Here is a 25,116-nt window from a genome sequence, read left to right on the forward strand (position 1 = left end):
GGCAACGCCAGCCCCGTGCAGGAGAAAAGGCTCAGGTAAGCAGCTTGGGCCAGGCCGACAGTGCAGGCAGCAGGGGGTCTTGGGCCAGCCCCATGTGTAGGGTTGAGAGGGGAGCCTTGGGCCAGCCCTGTGCCAGCAGGCAGTGTGGGTGGAGCCCTCAGCCTGGTCCTGCATGTGGTGGTGGTGGTGGGGGCCTCAGGTCAGCCATGTGAAGTAGGAAAATTTCCTTTGGGAAAATATGGTCACCCTACCCAAGCAACACAGCTTCCACCACTTTCTTTGGGAGGCTGCAAAACGTGGTTGGCACTAAGAACAGGTTTGACCAAGGCCCCTGGGTTGCATGCTTACAAAGTCCATACTGAGTCCGTGACAAGATTCCCTCCTCCAGCAGAATCCCCAAGAGAGTGCAGGTGACATCAACACCAGCTTTGTTTTCAAGTAATTCGGCAATAGTGACAAAGGCTGGGCTGGCAGCCCTGGAGACTGAAGTCCTCTAATTATCTGCAGTATAAATACATGCCTCGGGAACAGAGGTGCACGCTTCCTTGTACTGCCTCATCAAGGTGCCTCAGTCATAACCAGGCAGGACCTGGTTATGGGGCAAGAGGATGATTCAGTCTTTGGCCATTTCCAAGATTGGCAGCAAGACTGACAATTAGTACCACATCCATTCATTAGGAACTTGGAAACCACCATCTCATTCATTTCACAGACAAGCTCATATTGATGAAAGGGCCTCAGGGATCAGTAAAATGATGTTCAGACATCTGCCTCTCAGGCCACATCCCTGGGGTCTGCCTGAGGTTGGCAGTTTCATGAACATCGAGTAACGTGCTCACAAGAAAGACACCGACAGGTCTCAAGTACAATCAATGTCCACCTGAGGAGGCAGAAGCCCAATGGGAAAGTGAGCAGGAGCTGTAACACTATCCAACCTATTTAACAGGAAGAGGTGTTAACTCAGTCCACTTTACCTATTGTATTTATTGTACCTATTTGCACAGAGCCTCTACTTTGAGGGATTAAGAGTCTGATCCTGACTCCACTTAAACTTCCATTGAACTCAATGGGAAGAGAAACTAAATCTTTTGTTTGGATAATATGCAAACTTTTATTTTCTTCACATCAAACAAATCTGCCAGGTTAGTGATTCAAAGTTTGTCAGTAACTTGTACACAGCTCATCAGAGAATCAGCTGTATAGTTATGTTCCTGATAGCTGCTTAGGAGTCTGTTCTCAGGAGGCCATTAGAAGCAGCGTGGTTGCTAACACTTATTTTTGTCACAACTTTGTTCCTATATTGCTCTATTATCACTGCAAGGAGACATATTTAAAAGAATCCATTCTGGCTTGCTGTGTGATGAGTACTGGAGAAAGCAGACACGAGCAATAGCTCAAAGGACCTACAGACATTCGCAGTGGGGTGATTAACATTGTCGTGAGTTAGAACTGAAGAATATGCACTGAACACATGAAGAGAGGACCAAGAAGTGAAGCTTTTCACAGTGCCAGATGACAATAGAGATAGCAAGTGTCCCTAAGTCTGGATGCTCATTACATGAATTGCACATTTGGGCCAGAAACCAGGACTCCCTTCTAGTCATGGCAGAGGCATGGAGTAAGGATGCAGATGACAAGGTGAGGCACTGATGGGACATGGTAGGCCAGGAGATGGAGGACATGGAATGGGTGCGTTGCAGTGCTTAATTTGTGCCAGGGCTGATCCACGACACCTCTAAGCTTGCTGTGTCAGTTATGAAAGTAAAATAATTGCTTGAGCCCCAGCACCTGTTTCATCACAAATTAAGTACTAGTGTGCAGGGCATTGGGGTAGGGCGTGCATGGGTGCAGGTGGCTGGGGGCGGTATGGTGAGGAACAGGGAGCGGGAGTGCCATTTATCCATGTTAAAATGTTGAAACACTTCAAATTTTGTGTGTGTAAAACTTAAAACACTTACAATTTTCAACGTAGACAAAAACTCAAGTTGAGTAGGACCCTACTCCCTGTGAGTGGTCCCAGTGAAGAAAATGGGATTACTCATGGAATAAAATGCTAGTCAGTGAGTAAAGATGAAAGAATTTGGCTCTTGATAAAAAACATATTAAATCACAAGTAAGCTCCCAAACTGCATTTCTATTAAAGAAGCTAACAAGAGACCAAACCAAAGGTGGACTGCCCAGTGTAAACAAATGGGAGTGACAGCAAATGAGGAAGGATTATATGCCAGTGTGGAAATAGCTGTATCCCTTAACTCTTTATTTTCAGACTTCCCAGATTTTTTTAATGGTGTCTAAGTTTTGTAAAAAAAATCAGAACATTGATTCTGGGGTGGTATCCGGACTCCACTGAAAAAGACTGCCAACTTTAACTATATGAGTTTTTGTTAGCATTGTATAACATTCACTCTACTACGCCTATAAGGCATAGGTATAAAATAGGTGTTTATTAATAAAATAACTATTAACCTCAATAAATAACCATTAACCTCAATCCTTCTGACAAGGAAAGAGGGACAAACACTATGATCTTAGTTGGTGATCTTTCCATAATGTTATCTGCCTCCCCACCCCTCTACCTGGAGATGCCTCCGACCTGGGTGGGGGTGGAATTAACGGTCTCAGACTCTCTATTAAAGGACTGTATTTTGTTTAGCACCTTAATCCTTGCAACAAACATTTTAAAAAAGGAGGATGGAGAAAAGCAATATTGAGTCATTTAAGAGAGTGATCTTTACAGTACAATGTTTAAATACTGACAGAAGTGATAAATATTATTAATAAGCAGGTTCCCTTTCCCCAAAGGATATTCTCATTGCCATGGTGGACATATTGTCATGTTAGCAATACATACCAGCCACTGGATCCATCCATATAAGGCATGAAAGGATTTCATCTCTCACAGCTCACAGGCAGGAAGGATAGCCTTATGGTTAAGACCCAGGACCAGGAGATTTGGATTCTATTCCTGCGTCAGCAACTGGCTTCCTGTGTGATCATGAGCAAACTACTAAACCTCTCTATGTCTCAGTTTCCCATCTGCAAAATGGAGTTACTTCTCTCCTACCCCAAAATCTGTTACGAGTCTGAAATCATTTGTATCTATAAAATGCATCTTGAGTCTAAGATGGAAAGTGTTATCAAAGCACCTCACATTTTTTTAATTATCTGCAACATGCACACTGCTGTTTCCACAGTGACTTTAGGCTCCGTTGTGAACTGCCTGATGTGTCTGTGAAGAGGAATGAAGAAACACAAGTTGTCGTCCCCCTCCCCATGACTCCTCAATCTGCACTGATCTGTGTGCATGGTGAGAGCATCAGCTGTGGGATTGCCCCTCTCTCTCCTTCACAAGTGGGCAGGGAATAGGCAGAGCCTTGGCTTCATCTCCATCCCACCAGCACAGCTGTGCCAGCATGAAGGGGGAAGTAAGCAGGACCAGGTATATGGCTGGCACAGCTTCCTCCCTGGACAGGGCTGGCCTTACCATGAGGCGAACTGAGGCGACCGCCTCAGGTGCGAGACTGCGGTGGGAGGGCGGGGGCCATTAGGACGCAGAGTGTAGAAAATTGTGTGCTGGTGCGTATGTATTCTCTCTGCTCTAGATGCACAGAAATCGTGGAGTGCTGTGCTGGAGGAAGGAGGGCACAAGAGACATAACAGGCAGGCAGGAGAAAAGGTGAGAGGGAATAACAGAAAGCAGCAGGAGCTGCAGGGAGAGAGAGGAGGAGGAGCCTCTTATGTACCTCTCTGGCACCCCCAGGAGCTTGGACTGATTAACACCAGCTTCTCAGGGAGCTTCCTGTTTCCTGCTGCTTCCCTGAACCCACTTGCGGAGAACAGGCAGTCAACTGAAGTAGGAGGAGCCAATTAGGCCCTTAAGACGCTGATATCTTCCCTCACTCAGGCCCTGCTACAAGCCTGCTTATTTGTCCCCTTCAACTGAGTGTTGAGAGCCACTATAGCTGGCACAGAACAGCAGTCATGAGTGAAAGAAGAAAACATCCCTCTGGGACAGCATTCTGAAAAAGAAAGAGAGCAAAGGAAGCTTTTCTATCTAAGCAGGAAGGAGCTCTCCTGAGATACAAAGACACAAATGTTCATGGTGAGGGTGTGAGTGGTGAGGAGATGCCTGATCTTCCAGTTAGTCAGAGTGCAGGTGACCTGGCAGCTACTGCAGCATCCATATCTCCATCTCAAATGGATGTAACCATGCACATTCCTGAAGAAAAGTGTATATCAGAGAAGAGTGTGGTGGAGGCGCAAGAAAAAGCTGCTGCTGAGTTTAGTTCCTTAAGTCTAGATGATCCAGGACTGTGGACCCACTTGAGCAATAGCCTGAGGGACTTCCTTGTACTGCGTGGGCCACAGCAAGTGAAAAACTTCATGTTCCCCAAAGACAATGAAAATAGAAGTTTCCATTCAACACATTACTGGCATGAAATCCCCAATGGTGACAAAGTGGAGAGGCCACGGCTTGTGTACTCAAAAACCCAGAATGCTGCATACTGTTTTTGTTGCAAAGTCTTCCAGTCGAATGTTCCAGCCACGTTGGGTTCTACAGGAACAAAGGACTGGAAAAATCTGGCATGCCCTGAGAAGGCAGCAAATCACCAGAGAGCATTCCATAGGTGGAAAGAGCTTGAGATGAGACTAGGGTTAAAGGCCACCATAGATGATCAGCATCAAGAGAAGATTGCATCAGAGTCTCTTTACTGGCAAAATGTTCTGAAAAGGCTCATTGCCATTGTGAGAATGCTTGCTACCCAAAACCTAGCACTGTGTGGCACTTCAAATCAGCTGTATGTGCCAAACAATGGAAACTTCCTTATAATTGTGGAGCTGATAGCTGAGTGTGATGCTGTACTCCAGGAACATCTAAGAAGAGTCACCACCCAAGAAATGTACACACATCACTACCTTGGAAAAACAATTCAAAATGTGATCATACAGTTACTGGCAACAAAAGTCAAAGAGAAGATTGTGGCAGATCTGAAGTAAGCAAGATATTACTCTGTTATTCTGGACTGCACACCTGACATCAGCCATACAGAACAAATGACTTTAATGGTGCATTTTGTAACAACAGAACTTAGTGAAAATGTCCGTGCAATGGTGACTGTCAGAGAGCATTTTCTAGAATTTATTGACATTGATGATACTACAGGAGCTGGTATGACAAATGTGCTTCTTAAAAAAGCTGGAAGATACGGGAATTGTGATAGCTGACATGAGAGGTCAGGGCTATGATAATGGTGCCAACATGAGAGGAAAGAACAGAGGAGTTAAACTCTCAAGCTTTTTTTGACCCATGCAGTTCTCATTCATTGAACTTGGTGGTCAGTGATGCAGCATCAGCTTCCAGTGAGGCTGCTGAATTTTTTAATGTAATTCAAAGCATCAATGTATTTTTCTCTGCATCAACTCATCGATGGCAAATTTTGAAGCAACATCTGGGAACATCCTCTCTGACACAAACCACAGAGTGCCACACGATGGGAAAGTCGAGTGGAGGTGATAAAGCCTATCAAACACCAAATTGGGAAGATAGATGATGCCATAGTTGCCATTATGGAAGATAATGCTATGACAGGAACTGTTCGTGGGAGAACAGTGGCAGAGGGAAGTGGAATCACCAGAAATATACATAACTTCAAATTTCTGTGTGGCTTAGGGCATGGCTACACTGGAAACTTCAAAGCGCTGTTGCAGGAACGCTCCCGCGGCAGCGCTTTGAAGTGCAAGTGTGGTGCGCGCAAGCTCCAGATAATCCATCTTGACGAGGGGTTTAGCACCGAGCACTGGGGTCCCAGCGCTCGGAGCCTGTCTACACTAGCGCTTTAAAGCGCTCAGACTTGCTGTGCTCAGGGGGGTGATTTTTCACACCCCTGAGCCAGCAAGTTAGAGCGCTATAAAATGTAAGTCTAGACAAGCCCTTAGTGTTGTGGCATGACATACTGTTTGAAATAAATGTTGTAAGCAAGAGACTCCAAGGTGTTGACTTTGATATATCTGGAGCAATGGAACAACTGGACAAAGCAAAGTCATACCTACAGTCTTACCGGTCAGATGAGGGATTTCAAAATGTTCTGAAGACTGCACAGAAGTTGGCAGAGGAACTTCATACTGAAGCTATTTTTCCACCAGTTCAAGAATACAGGAGTCACCGAATAAGACAACATTTTGATAATCCCATAAGAGACCCCAAACAACAATTCGAAGTTGAATTCTTTAACCAGGTGCTAGATTGTGCAATACAGTCAGTTGAAGAACATTTCATGCAGCTCAAGGAACACAGCAGTATATTTGGGATATTGTATGATATTCCAAAACTCCTCACAAACCTGAAGAAGACCTACACCAGCAATGCAGGGCACTAGAGACAGTGTTGACACATGATGACATGCGCGATATTGATGCAAGTGATTTAGGCGATGAACTGAAAGCCCTTTCAAGATACATTTCAGCAGGATCAACTCCAGAGGCTGTTCTGGAATATATGTGCACAAATAAGATGACCACCCTCTTTCCAAATGCTTTTGTTGCTCTGTGCATACTTCTAACACTTCCTGTAACAGTTGCCAGTGGAGAATGCAGCTTCTCCAAGCTGAAGTTAATAAAAACACATCTACGCTCCACAGTGACACAGGAGAAGCTGGTCGGCCTTGCAACCATCTCAACAGAGCATGAGCTGGCCCAGACTGTGGACCGTCAGGAAGCAGTTCAAATCTTTGCAACCAAGAAGGCACAGAAAGCACCACTTTGATTATTCAAACAGATAAAAATGCCAGTGTTAACTTTCAGACGCCTGAACAGCAAATGTAACTTTTCTTGTCTGCATAGTAAAGTGTTACTTAAAATTTTTGAACAAGGCTCCTTTATTGGGGTAGGTAGCAGAGCAGTACCATGAGAGGAGTAGAATAGGAAGCACGCAGAATTGAGACTTTTCAAAGTTTTGGCCTAAGCAAGGGGGCATGGAGGCGTCATTTGAGCTCCCTGCCTCAGGTGCCAAAATGTTGTGGGCCAGACCTGTCCCTGGAGCAAGCAGAAGCAGAACTGTGACTCTGAGTCAACTATGGGCTGCTCCTTATTAAGGCTTGTGATTACCATACAACCTAGCCCTTTGTGATCTATCCCTTCCTTATTCACCTACGCAGGCACAAGCAGGATGTAGTTTTTCATTATATTTTGTTAAGCACTCAGACACCCTGAGGTAACAATGCCTAAAAATAAAAACCATTATTTTCTAAACCTTTGGAAAATGCAGAACTCAGCAACTTGCAAAATTTCACTGAAAATAGTTTGATTTGTGCTGGCAAGGTGCATACATAAATCAATTTCAATGATGAATGAATTGCCTCCAAACAAGGGCTGGACTTTCTCTGGATGCGATATGTTCTTTCTGCACTTTTGAACTCTACCCTGTTTGTAGGTCACTTTTCCAGATAAGTAGGGGTACATTCTATCCATTCATTTAAAGCTTAGGTGATCACTCGACTATTTTAACCTGAATTCACAGCAGATAGTAGACCACTTATCCACATGATTTGACCTACACTATATGACAAAATACAAAACTATGAAACTGGCCTATTTATTTCTTCATTGGTATCAGTCTGTCAATGATTTCTTTCTAATGGGAAGGAAAAATACCCCAAACATGAAAGATAATGTTTTCTTATCTATTATTTAAAAACCTTAGACTCAGGCTCAAAAGCACCTTCCTTCAAAGCTCTGATACTTCTGCTTTAAACAGACTTGTCATTTAGCTTTAGCTTTCTTTCTGTCTTACCGGGAATAAATGTTACAATAAGGCAGATATTTTGTTCCCTTTCTCTTTATGAAACATGATTCAACATGCTTCAAAACAAAAATGAATTGCTTGCAGTTAACTCAGGCACACGGATACCATTTACAGGAGCCTAGAAAGAAATTCTGGGATGGTATCAATGCCCTGCAATACATAAATTACTAGTCCTCTGATGGGGCAAGAGCTTCCTCATCAGTTGTTTAATAGGCAGCAGGTTTAAAACAAACAAAAGGAAGTATTTTTTCACACAATGCACAGTCAACCTGTGGAACTCCTTGCCAGAGGATGTTGTGAAGGCCAAGACCATAACAGGTTCACAAAGTACTAGATAAGTTCAAGGAGGCTAGGTCCATCAATGGCTATTAGCCAGGGTTGGACAGGGATGGTGTCCCTAGCCTCTGTTTGCCAGAAGCTGGGAATGGGCGACAGGGGATGGATCACTTGATGATTATCTGTTCTGTTCATTCCTTCTGGGGCACCTTGGCCACTGTCGGAAGACAGGATACTGGGCTAGATGGACCTTTGGTCTGATCCAGTATGGCTGTTCTTATGTTCTTATGTTGTGCCAACCCTGAGTAAATCGGCTTCACATGGGGGGGGGGGTGTGACCAGGGGTGGGAGAGCTGAAATCCTCCTCTGACCCTGAAGTTCCCATGCAGCTTCCCCTCCAGGTCCCTTCCAGGTTGTAGTAGCAGCTATGGACCACTAGGCTTCTGTTACGTGGTGTTTCTGGGAAATGGATGTACCTAGTTTACAGCCCCACAGCACCTGATTCTATTGTTCTCCAGAGGAAGCTGCTAAATAGCATTAGAGTTTGGTTCACAAAGGTTCTGGAATTCACCCTACCTGGCCTCTCTGTACATTGTCACCCATGGCATATTTACTGTGGCTTGGTGTTTGTGAACCTGCAATAGAGGGGGTGTGGTTTCCTCCATCATGAACTGATGATCAGAGTAAAGTTGTGCTATGATAAATATTCTCTCTAAGGTGGTTTGGACTAGGGAGACCAGATTTTCCAAGTCAAGACGTATGTTGCTGGAGTGGCATGAGGTCCTCCAGTGATGTTCGGCATCAAGGAGATGTGCACAAGCAAGTGAAAGAAAAGGATTCCTACTTCTTCTCTACACCCATCTCTTTCCCACTCCTTCCCTGCCACCTTTGGGATTTGCTGGGGAGGGAGAAAGCTCCTTGGAAGGTTTGGAGGGACAACCAGGGATCAACACGAGATAGACTTGAATGGAGACACTCTTGGATTGCATATGTACTCACTCAACCTGCTGTCAGTTTCACCAGCTCAGCTGGCCAGAGATTCCTTCAAAAGGAAGAGTCTTCAGAGAGTTTGAAAAAATATGGACAAACACACTGAGTGAAATCCTGTCCCCATTTAAGTCAATGGGGAGCAGAATTTCAAATTATTTGTCTCAAGGATAGGTCCTGAAAGCTTGGACATTTCTAGTTTTCAGGGACATTTGAGTGCCCTAGATTTGATTGTATCCTCGTTTTTATTCAAGAAAAATTAATTTTAAATAGAAATGTTTCACACTTATAAAACCTGATGGGGGTTTTGAAGCTGCTCAAGATGTCACCTGACAGTAGAGGCCAGAATTCCATTTAAGGGCTGGATCTTCTCAAGCTGGACAAGTCTCACTGGCTGACAACATGAAGAGTGACAAGGATGAGTGTGGTACAGAAGAGTACTGGAATTTTGAATGGACATTAATCAAAACCCAAAGGGCTCTTGGAGTGGTGAGAACACTGGAAGCAGGTGTTTTTTATTTTTGCCTAGATCTGCAACTATTGTGCTTTGTCTATGAGTAAAGTGTATTTTTACTCATAGACAAAGTTTAGAAGTTCCTTTCCACAGTCTGCATGTTCCCTTTTTTAATTGTTACAAATGGATAACAGTAACCCAGAATACCCACAAGGGTGAAGCTCTGGAGAGAGTGTGCTTAAGCTATTGGGGAGAATTGAAGGGGTCAGAACTAGTGTTGGGGCCTATGACAGCTAGGGTGACCAGATGCTCCGATTTTATAGGGACAGTCCCGATTTTGGGGGCTTTTTCTTATATAGGCTCCTATTACCCCCCACCCTCTGTCCTGATTTTTTACACTTGCTGTCTGGTCACCCTAATGACAGCTGCAACATTGAGTCCCATATCCCCAGAAAAAAGGGATACTAGACAGGGGTCTACTCCCTGCTGGAGTCACTAGACTAAGAAACAGTGTCTGGATACTATTCAGTAGGCTTAAAAGCACATAGTAACCAATACAGCAGCCTGGTGTCTGACCACAAGGAGGAGCTCAGCCAGAGCTGAAACACTTTACTAGGGAATAGGATGAGACCTTCAGGGAGGGCAAATTATCCCACATCTGTCGACTGTGGTGTTTCTAGCACCCTCCTCTAAAACATCTGGCGCTGGCCACTGTTGGTGACAAGTTATGAAGTAAATTGATCAGAGAACTGATCCAGTATGGCAATTCCTTTGTTCATCTTTGCCTCAGGTCCCAATCTGCAAAATGGGGACAAATAGTGCCTCCCTACCTCACAAGAATGTTGTGAGGGAAGATACATTAAAGACTGAACTGCAGAGATACTATGGTAATGAGACTGTATAAATACCTAAGAGAAATAGAAAGATTCTCCTTGTTCCTCATCTCCCATGTCTCCTTTTTCTCTTTTTCTTTCTGCAGTGGGGAAAGGTAGTAAAGATGTACCTCCCACATCCAATGGGAGGCTGGAGAGGATGCATCTCATCTCTGATTTATCACTTAGAGCTCTCCCCTTACACTCATCCCTTTCTTTTTTTATCAACTCATCCTTATGTCTTTTTCACTTCTCTTCTTCCATTCCAATCCTGTTCAGTACAAAGTCCAGCACACAGTCCAAGAAAGAGTTGACAAGAGTGATTGCAATTTCAGCTCATTTTCAGCTCAGCTGACAGGGCTTCTTTAAATAATTTGTTTCTGAACATCAAACAATGCGGATGCCAGCTTCCATAAAGTTTATGAATCTACTCTAGTCATTAGGCGCTGCATCCTGTACAGCCTGCCTCCAGTAGTCAGTGACAGCTTTAGGCACTTTAAAGCTAAGAGACCAGCGATTTGACAAGCATGGTGAGTTATTGCTCAGCAAGCCAAAGTGTGAAGCTACAGTGCACTAGTTTGCTGTGCAGTAACTCGCCGTGTGAACACTGCTACAGCGCGGTAAAGCCTCAGAGTACAGGCTTAGCATATTGGTGCTTGAAAGCATAGTACGCTAAGCTGCATTCTGGGACTTCCACTGTGCTGTAGCTGTGTCCACACAGTGCGTAACTGTGGGGCAAGCTGGTGCAGTGTTGATTCACACCCTCACTTGCTGCGCAGCAACTCACCATATAGCTAAGCCTTGTGACAAGTGAAGGACATAGTTACAATCTGAAATAGAATAAAGAGGACATAAATAGGCCAGTGTCAAACTATAACTGTGAGTCAAAATCAGACTTTGTGTAAGCAAGCTCAGTTCCATTGACTTCAATGGAGTTACAACAGCTTATATCAGTTCTAGATTTGGCCCATTAGTATGAGAAGTGGTTCTGGAGCAAGTTCTCCCATCCTTCCTGAATTTTGATGAAGCTTAATTCCAAGTGTTGCAACTGGCCCAAAGCAAAAGCCTGTATCTGAAAACCTCTCACTGTCTTTGGATCTGGGTCTGGCCATCAGACCCTGCATCAACCCTGACTTTACACTGTGGAGTATACCAGTATTGCTGCTTCCACTCAGAAAGACTTGGCCAGCTATGTGGATTGCAGAGGGAGCACGATAATGGAAATGAAGTTCATGTAGGTGCATAAACCTGCAGAGTCCAAACCACTTTCAAAATATCTCATTTGCTTTTCCTGTTCCCTCCCACATCCCCTGCAGGGAGATAATGCTCCCTCCAGATCTTGGAAACATCTTTCCCCAAGTTGTGCAAACTGGTGACAATCCTGCTGTTTATATAAACTGCAAATTGTTCCATTTCTTCTCTGACTAACAAGAGACTCTCTACAGAAACAGTCTAAAAATAAATTATGCATAAGGCATGATTTCCATGAGCTAGCTGAAAATTTTGTACTAATGTATTTTTAACCTACTTGAAATCTTATTTTCAATGGTGTAAGACTAACAAAGTTACACCCCATTAGAAGTGTTTTAAACATGTTATTAGAACTAGGGTGACCAGATAGCAAGTGTGAAAAATCGGGACAGGGGGTAGGGGGTAAAAGGTGCCTATATAAGAAAAAGCCCCAAATATCGGGACTGTCCCTATAAAATCGGGGCATCTGGTCACCCTAATTAGAACTATCTTTAAGGCCAAGAGAAACATTGGTTTTACAATGTAAGGAAAAAGAGGCTGCATTGTCAATCCTGGAGACAGAAGTGCAATATTGACAGAACGTGCACAGCAAGTATAGTGGAACTGCAAGCTTCTCCACATGGCCCTGCTGATCTACTGCAGAGCTGACCAACACCATGAGGGGCAAGAGGATACTACACTCCCTATGCCTATATACAGTCCTTGGAATCTCTGCTGATAGTCTGCAAAAGGACTAATTGTGGAGATGGCGGTTTTGTGGACTCCTGCCCACTAAAACCTGGGCTGAGACCATTCTAGCAACATAGTCTCGGGGTTTTGTACAGCACACATCACCAAAGTATCTAAACACTGAAAACCACCAAGTAATTTTACACCCACGAGCCATCAATCAGACTGTAATAATTGTAAGTCAGTACAGAGCTGGGCTGGATTAGAATGGGTGTCCTAAAGATGAAAGATCCCATGAGCCATTATCAAATCCCTAAGACATCAACTCCCCAGAAAGCAGCAAACATTTTCAGTTATTATTTATAAACTAAAAGGAATGCAGCTTTCTGCTTGCTAACAGAAAGTTGATACCATAATCAGGGGGAACAGAAACTGAAGGTTCTTGCCCCAAATTCTTCCAGGATCTATTTTGGACAAATCTCTAAACTGAGAGCTTAAAAAACAGCTAAGAAAATTAAAAGAAAGCATATCAGAGAGATTCCAGGCTATCATTAAGAAACTTACAAAAGTAAGCAAGAGTATTTTAAAAATCAATATAGAATTACACTGGTGATTAATGAACCAGAAGAACACGATCTAATTAGCTAGTATTACAAGCAGCTCAGGATGCAGCATTCTCCAGAGACAGCCTTTTTACAACATATGCAGACAGACCTGAGACTAAACCAGGCAGCACCCAATCCTGTGAAAGATACTGAATGCTTAATATCTATTGAAGCATCCTTGTGGGAGGCACTCAACACACTGCAGGCTCATGCTGGCGTGGAGAGGCAGTGGAGTTTAGTGGGTAGTGCACTAAACTAGCACTCAGAAGATGTTGATTGCTATTCCTGGCTTTGCTGTATAATCTTCGACAAGTCACTTTGGCCTGGCTCTACTTAGGTGCCCAAGTTCTGTTTTAGGCACCACTGTGATCCACAAAACTCCTGCTTGGCTGCCGTCTAACCCTATAGGCACCTAAACTCACTTTGTGCTTAATTTTTTGCAGTAAAACTTCCCTAGGTGCCTATGTTTCTGCCCCTGAGCATGTGCATAGCTGCCTCACCGTAGGGGTCTGGATGGGTATCACCTGCCTGAACTGCAGAGTGATCCACAAAACGTTCCTCTGCCTAACTTACGTGTGAGGCCTGATCCAGTAGTTGTACTCAGAGGCCGCTTAAGTCCACACAAGACAGGGTGGGAAGGAGGAAGCCCTCTCTTATAACCCTTAGCCCAGTGGTTAAGGATGTGGAAGACCCCAATTCAAGCTCCCCTCACCCCAGTGAGAAGGAATTTCAACAGGGATCTCCCACCTCTCAGATGAGTGCTCTAATCATTGGGCTATAGTGTCAGTCTCTCTCTCTCTCTCTCTCTGGCTCAATTATTTAATTCAAATGGAACAATTTCAATATGAGAGGCTGAGAGGCCCCACATCAGATTATCCCATAGTCCAGTGGCTAGAGCACTCACCTGACAGGTGGCTGAGCCCTGTTTAAATCCCTTCTGCCCCTCAGGGCAGAGAAGAGACTTGAACAGGACGTCTCCCACTTCCTGGGCAAGTACCCTAACTATTAAGCTAAAGGGAGCGTCTCTTCCCTGGCTCATTTTGTTTGGAGATAGGCAACCTCTGAGCAAGCCTACCAGATCGGGCCTGCATCCACGTTAGGCAGAAAAACACACATCTTTCCCTGTTCACTGATCACTAGCAGAACTCAGCACCTCCCTGTAGCTGGCCTTAGGTGCCTACCTCCATAAGAGAGGCCGGGCTTTGCACACACCACTCTCCTCAGCATCTCCCATTGGCTAGCTTAAGTGGCTCCCTACCTAGTGTGCTGGGTTCTGTGGATCGCATTCTAAAGTGCCTCTCTCTCCCCAGGCATTGCATAGGGAGCCTAGCACTTAACTTGGGCTTTGTGGGTCACCGTGCTGTTCCAGTGATTTTCTAGGTGTCTAAGTCCCTTTGTCTACCTTCCTACTGCTGTTTCGTCTCCCACCTTTTATCTGTCTTGTTTATTTAGATAGTTCCTGCCCTGAAAAGCATACAATTTCTTACTATGTGTTTGTATAGCACCTAGCTCAAAGGGGCCTTGTTCTTTGTTAGGATCTTGAGGCACTCCTGTAATACAAATAATAAGAATTAGGCTTTCATGTTAAACATGTTAAACACTTCTGCCAACGATCCATTTCAGTACCTCAGCCTGCCAAGGACTACCATACTTACATAAATAATGGGAGCAAAAATGAAAGGGAAATGTAAATAATAACAATGGCAACACAGAAGTTAGAAAGAAAACGTTCTTACATATGCTATTCATCCACACCCTGACCAAAGCAGAATTGTTCCCGACAGTATATTTACCCAACATTTTTGTAGGCTGCTAGATAGGTAAAAGTTTCTGGTTATTCCTTGAATCAAATAAGAGATAGTAACAAAGTGCTCAAGTGAGCACCTCGGTGAATAAGACCACACACACAAAACACTTGTTAATCAATTGCATTAAGATTTTTTCAGGTAATCAAATAGTTTAAGAAAGTCTTTATGGTCCCAGTCACAGAGTAGATATTTAAGACCAATCCAAACCTGTAAAGGAATCAGGATTCCTGAAAAGGTTCAAAATAGTATAAACCCACTTCAGGGAAAATGGTTTAGCTGGTCAGTCCTTATTAGGGCCCGACCCTTGTTAAAAGTAGAGATGAGCCTGAAATCAGATCCAAACACAACCTGAACTTTGGGAAAGTTTGGGTCTGCAGCTGTATTTTATGTCTGACACCTCCCTCAAACTATGGCCTCAACTAAAACCCTAGAAGGAAAGATCCCTGAACAGATCTGAGCTTCAAGTTTGTAACAAAAACTGAAACCAGGCACATTCATCGTGGTTTGGAGTTTTAATGTCAACATTTATCTCAACTCAGCACAATAAATACAGATGAGTCCAGGCTGTCAAGTTCAGAGAGGGATTCAAACTTCCCTGAAGTTTTGGGGTGTTCACAGCTGGAGTGTCAGTATGCTCCATCATTAGAGAAAGTGGTTGGGCATGGACTTGAGATCTGAACTCAAATTTCCCTACATCTGCAGCTATTCAGATCATGTTTTGTGATTCAAGGCCATCTCTAGCTAGAACCATTTTACAATTGTGCTTCAAAGTTAGAAGCAAATGGTTTAAATACCCAAGAAAATAATATATGAGATGATAAATATTTAAGGTTTCAGAGTAACAGCCGTGTTAGTCTGTATTCGCAAAAAGAAAAGGAGTACTTGTGGCACCTTAGAGACTAACCAATTTATTTGAGCATAAGCTTTCGTGAGCTACAGCTCATCCGATGAAGTGAGCTGTAGCTCACAAAAGCTTATGCTCAAATAAATTGGTTAGTCTCTAAGGTGCCACAAGTACTCCTGTTCTTTTTGATAAATATTTAAAAACTTTAAAATTATAACACTGATTCAAATCACTTTATGTGCAGCAGTGTCTGCTAGGGCGGAAGCTTCTATCTGTATTGTCTTATAAGGACACGTAAGCTATTAAAATGTGAACTGAATGATTGCCCAGATAGCTCCAGCACAGTTTGTACTAGCCCAGGTTATTCTTCATAACTAATTTACATTGCCCCTTGATGTGAGTTTTAGCTACCAATCACACAGCAGGGGGAGCCTCCTGCAGGATTTCCTGCTGCCCAGCTGGTGAGTCAGACTCAGCGGTGTCATGATATTCATGAGGTATGAAAGAGAAACGCATTAGCTATGCCAGGAAATATAGGAGGCATCAAGAAGCCACTAACAAGGATGCAGTCTTTGGACTCTAACAAGAGTGGACAAAGTGCATATACTCCAGCTTTGTTACAATCTCCGTCAATGGAAGGGATTCATGTAATGCCATTTTCTGTTCTCATTATGGTTTTTGTCCTAGGAACAATTTATCAAAACTCAAAATGCATCCTACATTGTTCTATGAAATATCACAGCAAGTTCTGCTACTGCCACAGACTTAATTTACCTGATTTTCACTGGCCAACAATTCAGTCTCCCTCTCTGATGACAAAGGCACCTAAGCTGCAAGAAGGAAATTTTTACTATTCATTAGAGCAGGAGACAGCACCGGCTGTGTTACAAACCTAGCAGTGAAGACGATGCAAGATTCTCTCTCTAAAGCAGACCTATCTTTACAGTATGGCTATGCTTATTAATCCCTGTCTAAATTAGGAACTGGTTCATTTTTAATCAGTGCTGAAAATGATTTATAGTGCTACTAAAGGTAGGGGTATAGTTTCTATTCCCAGCTTTGCAACTGAGGCCTGTTCTGTACTTAAAAATTAGGTCTATCTAGCTACGTTGCTCAGGGTTGTGAAAAATTTCATGCCCCGAGTACCGTGGTTACGTCGACCAAACCCACGGTGAGACACACCTAGGTTGATGGAAGAATTCTTCTGTAGAGGTAGATACTGCCTCTTGGAGAGGTGGATTAACTACATCAATGGAAAAACCATCAACGTAGGAAGCATCTACACTATAGTGGTGTAGCTGCAGCTGTGCCAATGTACCATACACACAGCCTGATTTGTTGGGCTTGTTTACACTAGATTTTAGGCTGTGTCTACACTGGGATTTTTCAGATCCATAATTCCCAATTGGTGCAGTTCCACAAGTTGTAGCTACTTTGGTGGATTTAGTATAGACAGAGTTGAAATCCTATAGGGTGGTAAAATCATATCTGACCACCCAAGCCCTGTCTACAGTACATCTTCCACCACTGAGGCAGCTACATTGATGATAGCAATGGTGGGAACTCTATCACAGACAAAGCATCAGCAAGCACTGGCATATTAATCATTGTATTGCCTAGACTGGTACTGAGCAGGATGAGTTCACAAGATGGTTAAAACACCAGCAGCTTGTTTACACTAGCGTTGCCACCACATCTGCTATTGGTGGAGCTGAACTATGGTAGCAATTTTGGGAAATTTTAGGAGTAAAAAAGCTAGTGTAGCTTTCTCTTCTGGCTGTCATTTAACCCCATGAACTATTCTTCAGACAAGGCAAGGCAGAGAGTTAGTGCACTAATCTTTCACCTCTGGGAGTCAAGACCTCTGGATTCTAATCTCTGCTCTGCCAGTGAGTTGCTAGGTGACCTCCTTGTACCAGTTATTTAACATTTCTATGCCTCAGTTTTACCAACTGTAAAATGGGGCTAATGATAATTACCTACCTCACAAGGCTGTTGTGAGAAATGAATGTTTGCAAAGTGTCTTGAGATCTTCCAATGGAGTGCACTGGAAGAAGTGCAATGTATTATCATTATGGGCCTCTCACCCCTAGAAGTGTTCCATCCAGGTTATGGCTCAGGGACATTGGTAGGGCAGTGTGGTGAACCTAGCACTACTGCTTTCCGTGCTCTATCTTTTCTGTGGAAAAGCGATAGTAAATTACAAAAGAGGACTTTAGTCTCCAGGATTGTCTTATACAAATACACCAAAAATAAAAAGAAAGATACAATGTTTATCTTTCAATTGTAAACCCCCTCCCCAAAACCCTATTTTTCTTTTCTTTTTTTTCAATTATCTGGAACATCTCTGAGGGCAAATGTCCCTCTCAAAGTCACTTTGTGGTTACAGGTTTCAGAGTAACAGCCGTGTTAGTCTGTATTCGCAAAAAGAAAAGGAGGACTTGTGGCACCTTAGAGACTAACCAATTTATTTGAGCATAAGCTTAGCTCACGAAAGCTTATGCTCAAATAAATTGGTTAGTCTCTAAGGCGCCACAAGTCCTCCTTTTCTTTTTGTGGTTACAGTTGCTTTGACTCTGGAAATTTGCAGTGTTCCCTGTTGCTCTTTCTGAATTTACAAACAATAAATAAAAGGATAAAGATCTGACTCAGCATGTCTCTAATCCTGCAGCTCCAGGGATATTATGTTTGATTTAGCACAAATGCTTTCTTTACAGCTGTAGGAAAGGCGAAAGATTTGTCCCTTATAAATCTTAGTTCCCTTCCACACAGACTCCAATTCCAGTTCTGCTTCTCATATCCCTATCTTGCTTGAAGTTAACTAGGTTTAAAAACAAACCCGCAGTCATTTTTCGAGTACAGTCATTTTTATTGCTCATGAAAGGATGGGTGTGAACAAACTGGGGTCTGGAACTTATCTGCTGACAGAGGATATTATGGGAGATTTCCCTTCCAGACAATTTTCTGCTTTAACCTGGAAGGACTGTTGGGGAATGACAGGTTAACTCAGTCATTGTTCCCATGCAGTCCATAGTCACATCTGAATTGCTACCTGCTATTAAGTTGCCATTTTTAAAATTTGTCCTCTAGGGCAGTGTCGTAGTATTACAATGTTCACGCTCCATCATGTTGCCAACTGTGTTAATGATAGGAAAATCCTAACTGCCCTTAAAACCAGAAAAAAAAGTTTCCATCAGGCATCTGTCAATTAAATAAGTTTCTCTAGAGAATGTTGTGCAGTGCACCAATAATGTAATAATACAGTCATCATAACGAACAGTAAAATATTAAAAAATATCATGGTATTTAACCATATAAATAAGAGAAAAATTCCTATTAGATGATCTGCATGAGGAGAGTCCAGTGGACCAGGTACCAGAAGGGAATCAGAAGGACTGAGCCATATTTCCAGCTTTTCCACAGATTTGATGTGTGAATTTGGGCTATTCATTTTCCCACTGTACCTCTGTTCCCCCAGCTGTAAAATGGGAACATTAGTACTACTCACCTATGGAAAAAGTCTTGTGACTACAGATGGTATGTGCTAAGTTTTATAAACTGTTTTTTCAAAATCTCACAGCAGTTACTTTGCATAGCAAGCTGCAGTGTCTCCTGCCAGTTCAATTCATCCTTCCTCTACCTTCCCAGGGATGATGCAGGATTAAGCTCTTGACATGCCCTGGTAACATAGAAAAAGAACAGCTTGCTCCAAGTCCGACACATTCTTCACAGCACTGCTCTGCATCCAGATTGCTGAGGGGAAATACCCAGCTCTTCTACCTCTTGCTAGCACTGTGGCTGTGTCTACACTAGCCATTTTCCCCTACAATTTCCCAGTGTTGCTAACACCAGTTCAGCACCACCCATGGTACCAACAGCAAGTGGGCCACTAGTATTTTAAGTACCAGGCCTTTCTCTGCTCATAGCTGGTCTAAATGACATGATGGTTGAAAGAGAGACATGGTATGTAAGGTAGTATCTTTTATTGGACCCACTTCTGTTGGTGAGAGAGACAAGCTTTTGAGCTACACAGAGCTCTTCTCCAGAGTTGGGAAAGGTACTCTCTTTAATATCCTGTGACCAAAATGACTACAACAACACTGCAAACAATGATGGTTAAAACACCACTGGCACATTGCCTAGAGTAGAGCTCTCACCAGCAGAGCTGCAAAATTGGTAACAAATTTTAGGAGGGGGAAAAGCTAGTGTAGACCCAGCCTGCATGGCTACCAGCATCACTAGCACATACTTTAAGTAAATCAGCTTATGTAATAAATCTATGGGCATGTACACACACAAAAAGCGTGTGATTTCCAGCTAAACCACATGTGACTGGAAGACCATACTACAGAGCTCCAAAAAACAGGCCTCTGAGATAAAGGAGAATTTCAGTATCCCACTGGGAACCCAGTTTTAAAACTGGCTTCAGGAAATAATATCTTTAAAGCATTTACATTGTAATCCAAGGGATCACTCAAGTCTGAACAAAGCTCATAGCCTCTTTTTCATCAAAGCTTTATTGTCTCGCAGAAAATTTGAGCAGGTCTAGGTCTATCCAGCAGAGGGCAGCGATACACATACATAAAAGCCAAAACATTACATACATGCCACCTGCTTTACATACTGCCTGAGTGAGATATTGTTTTCATGGTGTGTAAACATTTTCCAAAATTAATTCACATCAGATAGTGATGTTTGTGAACGTTCTGGTTGTGCTGTAGTGGGATCCCTCCTTTGTCAACCCCACCATGCTTGAAAACTCAGTCAAATTATGTAACATCTTCCAGTATAATCAAACACATACACACAAGCTATTGTCAAACCCTGCAAATAAGCTCCACTACATTAAAAAAAACTAAGGATTTCCAAGATAATTCTGACAAACCATCCAGTCTCTTCATCCATTGGGGCTCACTATATGTGACTTGTATGGTGCTGTGTGCATGATCACTTGTGAGAGACCCCCCTGTAGAACCTGGGACAGTGAAATGAGGCACATTTTTACAAACCACTCATAAATCCCTTTAAAATAGAAGTTAATAGCCAAAAATCAAGAATCAGTTCTAGTGGCATTAACAGTAAGACTGTTGGGTTTATGTTTGTAAAGTGCTTTGAAAATGTTAGCCAACCCCAACACCCTAGGAAACAGGTATGTTACTATTTCCCCATTTTATAGAAAGGGAAACAGGCACACAGAGGTTAGTTACCCACAGCCACACAGAGAGCAACGTTATAGTAATCAGAAGGTCTTTAGAGTTCATTACATACTACATATTCCCATGTCCTTAAAACACTCAGTGTTTTAATTGCTTCCCCAAAGCTCTGCCACTAACCATGAATGCTCCAGAACTGCTATGTACACAAAAGCAATTATTAGTAAATATTGGACTTGAAGACTGCACATCTCTGTAATTATTCCTTCTTCCTCTTCCTGTAGCACATCTCCCAATTAAAACAAATGTGTCCCCAAAGAACCTGGGAGGAGAAGCTTCATTAACAAACAATTTAAGTGAGTTAGAAGTCTGATCCCTGGTGAATGCAGTATCAGTAATTAGCCAGAAAGCACCATCTTTGCAATGAGGCTCAGGCTCAATAAAAATTAAACTTTCCTATGGGCAAGGACTCCCCTGGGGACTCACATATATTAATACATTTGACACCCACCTGTTGCTTTCTGTCAGAGAAACTGGGACACAGCTGGAAACTAGCTGACTGCTGAGTCAGCAAAATAGTTCCTGGGAAAGTACTGATTCTTTTTTATGTTGTTTAGCTAGTATGGATTAATATTTTCTCTCCTTGTCAGATGCCCAGCGCAAGTGATTACACATGATTCTTGATAGCAGTGTGCTCACAATTGTTCCCATGATCAGTCTAAACTGGTATAAATCAAGTTATTCCACAGAAGTGTTTTATAAAGTAGGGTCCCTCCCTAGTGCAAATACAGTTGTTTAGAACATAATCAGGCCCCGGGATCAGGCTGAGCCAGTACTTAGCACTGCCAATATCACAACATTTTGAAACGGAGTTTCCAGCTGTCCTGAACATAGCCACAGGCAGTCAATAGTGTTAGCTATTTCATTGCTGATCACAGTAGCAGAAACATCCAGGATGGATACAATGCAGCAACAAATACTTTCCAGTCTGGACATTCTAATGACATCTTCTAAGGGCTGGAATGTTTTGCTAATTGTCATGATGTTGCATTAAATACTATAATACAGTGCATAGGTACACTTATTAAAACCTTTTTTGCAAGGTCAGATCTTTTTACTTGGTCTGTTCAGAGACAGAATGGCTTAAAAGAGACTTGATGTAAGCAGTTTGCATAATATACTGGCTAAGTGCATGTGATCATGTCTACAGCTAGTGTTTGGCCTGCTTCAAGTTTAAGAGCCGTGTACTTACTCCCAGCTAATGGTGTTGCTTCTTTAGCACGTGCTGGGGCATTGTGATTTTGGTCCTGATGGTCACTGGTGCTATTCTCCCATTGATGAGCACAGTTTACATTGAAAATCCCACCCTAAGGAAACCAGACATGTTCAGTGTTGGTCTAACTTTGCATCCAGTGAAATCAATGGGACTTTAATGGAAGCAAAGTCAGGCCAACACTTGAGTGTTTTTAAAAATTCCATTCTTAAATTACAGTAGAATTTGTAACCCGTTACTGGATGAGTCCTGCAAAGAGCAGAGCACCCTTTACTCCCAAATAAACTGAGGTTACTCAGCACCATCATAGGGTCAGCCTCTATAATCTCAACATTCTCATTCAGCCTGTAAGAAACTCAAAAGGTTGAACTTATGCAAATAAAATGCTCCATTTATCAAATAATTAGTAAATGACTGTCCAGCAAAGAATAATTATAAACCTCAGATCTTGATGGCAGCACAGGGCATGTGGCCATAACTGTCACAAGTTACACCTCCAGAAACCAATCATCACCTTCAAAAAGCAGGTTATTAAATCTGAACCTGAGAATGTTCTGAAATGTTCAGTCCTTGTCAGGAAATCCTAACTTATGGCAGCCCCTTCTCATTACCTCCACTTTGTTTTTCAAAGGTAACACTGATTCCAATTTCCGCACTGGAATCTCAGATTTCATGAGTGATGGTGGAGGATCAGTGGATGGGCAAATGGACATACCGAGAACAGCCATCTGATGGTCTCAATTCTCATCAATGTCATAGATCTTGTGTTGGTTTATGCTCACCTTTCGCAGAAGAAAGCAGATGCGCTCAATGTTTCTTAGTCTCTCTCGCTGCCAAAGAAAGGTGGAAAAAAAGTGGTGGGAGGTTATATTGTGTAATTAATTGAAGAAAATATATCACAAACATAATGGGCCAAAATCACCCATGGCTTACATCCAGATATCAATGGAGTTACACCAGGGATGAATTTGGCCTAGTAATATTTATCTCTCACATATAACTTTAAAATAGATTCACTCGGTTGTCTAAACACCCTTGTGAGGAAGGTAATTATTATTCCCCATAACATGTGAGAAAACAAACCAGAGACGAAACTGAGCCGTCAAGTTAGCAGGGCAACAACTTTTAAGTCAGTATTTGTGTCTTCTTACACTAAGGCTGAATTGGTCCAGAGAGACTGAGGCACAAACTTTCAGATTCCCACTAACTTCAGAAGTGATTCCACACAGAGAACATTTGTTTATATAAGTACCTCTATAATTGCCAAGAGGCTCTATCAATGTGCAACTTTTATAGTTGATCAGGCTACTACAGTGTATTTGTAATATGCTAAAAATAGCCTTTTAAAATAGAAGACATTTACATGAACTGAAAGATACTGTACTTGAGGATTCCAGTGTTAAGGACAATGCAGGCTCAGCTGATGCAAGGAAAGTCAAAACAAAAACTTTAACAGGCTTTCTGTTAAATGGATCATAGGTGAGAAATTCACTAGTACAACAATGTTCTGCTCTGCTTACACATATCACTCGAGCCACCAGGCAAGATTTTGCTCTTGGTTACATCAGGGTACATCCAGAGTAACGCCATGACACTCAACGGAATTATTCTGCATTTACTGCGGTTAGCACAGAACAGACTCTGTTGCACTGTGCCCAAGAGGAGTGAGCAATTCAAAAGTAAGTGAAGTTTTACACCTCTTCTTACAATAAATTAGAGAAGTGGCTTGGTGTGTACTGTACATTCTCCTGAGAGTTGTTTAGGTTTGTCTCTAGACATTGCAAAAGCTACTATTTACAGTCACCTTTCTGAAACAAATAATGAGATGAACCAATGTGTAAAGCCAATTCTCTCTAAACTGTCTGTGTTTTTCAAACTGTTTTAAGCTGATTCCATTTTGTGAGGATTATATTTCTCCTATAAAAAAGGTTTCAGTCTGGGGAGACAGTGGAAGGTACAACAGTAATATTTTACCTTTACATGGCACCTTTTATGTCAAGAAGCTCCTCAGACTATGGTGCTATCCTGCAATGGGGTCCACGTGGGATGTAAGGTTGCACAAAACACCACGGGCTTCAATCGGAGGTCCATGTGGATGTAAGGTTCTGCCAACATAGCTCCCATTGCAGGTCTTGGGATAAACATGCCTGGTCTTCCTGAAGAGGAAGTTCTTTAGACTCTACAGTGGGAATCAGGTGACCTGAGTTTGAGTCTCAGCTCTGCCATAGTCTTCCAGACTGATATCTCTGTGACTCAGCTCCCTCTCTGTAAAATGGGGATAATAATACTCCCTTACCTAGCAGGGGTGCTGTGAGAATAAACTGATTAGTACAAGACATTAAAATAGTATGATCTGGAGTCCACACAATTAAATAGATGGAAATGTGGGCACCAACTGATACACAATAGGGGAAAAAGGAAAAACATTTGGTGAATGACACCAGAGGAAATGCCTCCTCTCATAAAAATCTCTCCTAGTGTGCTAGAATAACACCCATTAACATCCACACTGAACAGGAGAAAGTATCATGAGAATACAGTTTGAGCTATTACAGAAAGTTTGCTAGGTGAGAGTCAAAATGGTGCTACTGATACAGAATAACTTGCAGGATTTTATTGGACATTTTCTGTGCAATGTTTGTTCAGAGTAAATGAAAACTACTGAACATTCTGGGATTAATGAATTAATTAACTAATTAAATCACTAACGTGAATTGAACAGGGACACACAGACATTGACTTGCTTATCCTGGAAACCAATTACATTAGCATTCTAAAACAAAAGCAGTTTCTCTCTCTAGGGCACTATACAAGTTTAGGAACAAAACAAATTACTGGGACGTGATGCAGAGATAGGCACAGAAAGTGTGCCTGTATAACAAGATGAGGACAAAAATGCATGAGGAGAATTAAGAAACATTGATAAATAGGCCTAAATATTACTTTCATAGAAAATGCTGTAATATATTTCAGTGGAGATTGTTCCCTACAGTTTCCATTTTCAGTTACTATTTTAGGGGTGGATTTATTTTAGTAGATTAACAGATACAATTAATCACATAAACATACATATTAACTTTAGACTGGCTCGATGATTCTGTAGTACAAAGCTTCTTGGGAGAC

The 25,116-nt window shown here is 42.4% G+C and overlaps 1 protein-coding gene across 1 annotated transcript in view; it reads right to left on the reverse strand.

The window, feature by feature from the left end:
- The window catches only part of CNIH3 (cornichon family AMPA receptor auxiliary protein 3), a 93,642-nt gene that overhangs the window by 15,704 nt on the left and 52,822 nt on the right, over positions 1–25,116 (reverse strand). Inside the window, exon 4 of the mRNA XM_007071714.4 lies at positions 22,776–22,823. Coding sequence (XP_007071776.1) covers positions 22,776–22,823 — 48 coding nt within the window. The remainder of the gene's footprint in view (positions 1–22,775; positions 22,824–25,116) is intronic.

This window comes from Chelonia mydas, chromosome 3 (genome assembly GCF_015237465.2).
Source record: "Chelonia mydas isolate rCheMyd1 chromosome 3, rCheMyd1.pri.v2, whole genome shotgun sequence".
In the NCBI taxonomy this organism is placed as follows: domain Eukaryota; kingdom Metazoa; phylum Chordata; order Testudines; family Cheloniidae; genus Chelonia; species Chelonia mydas.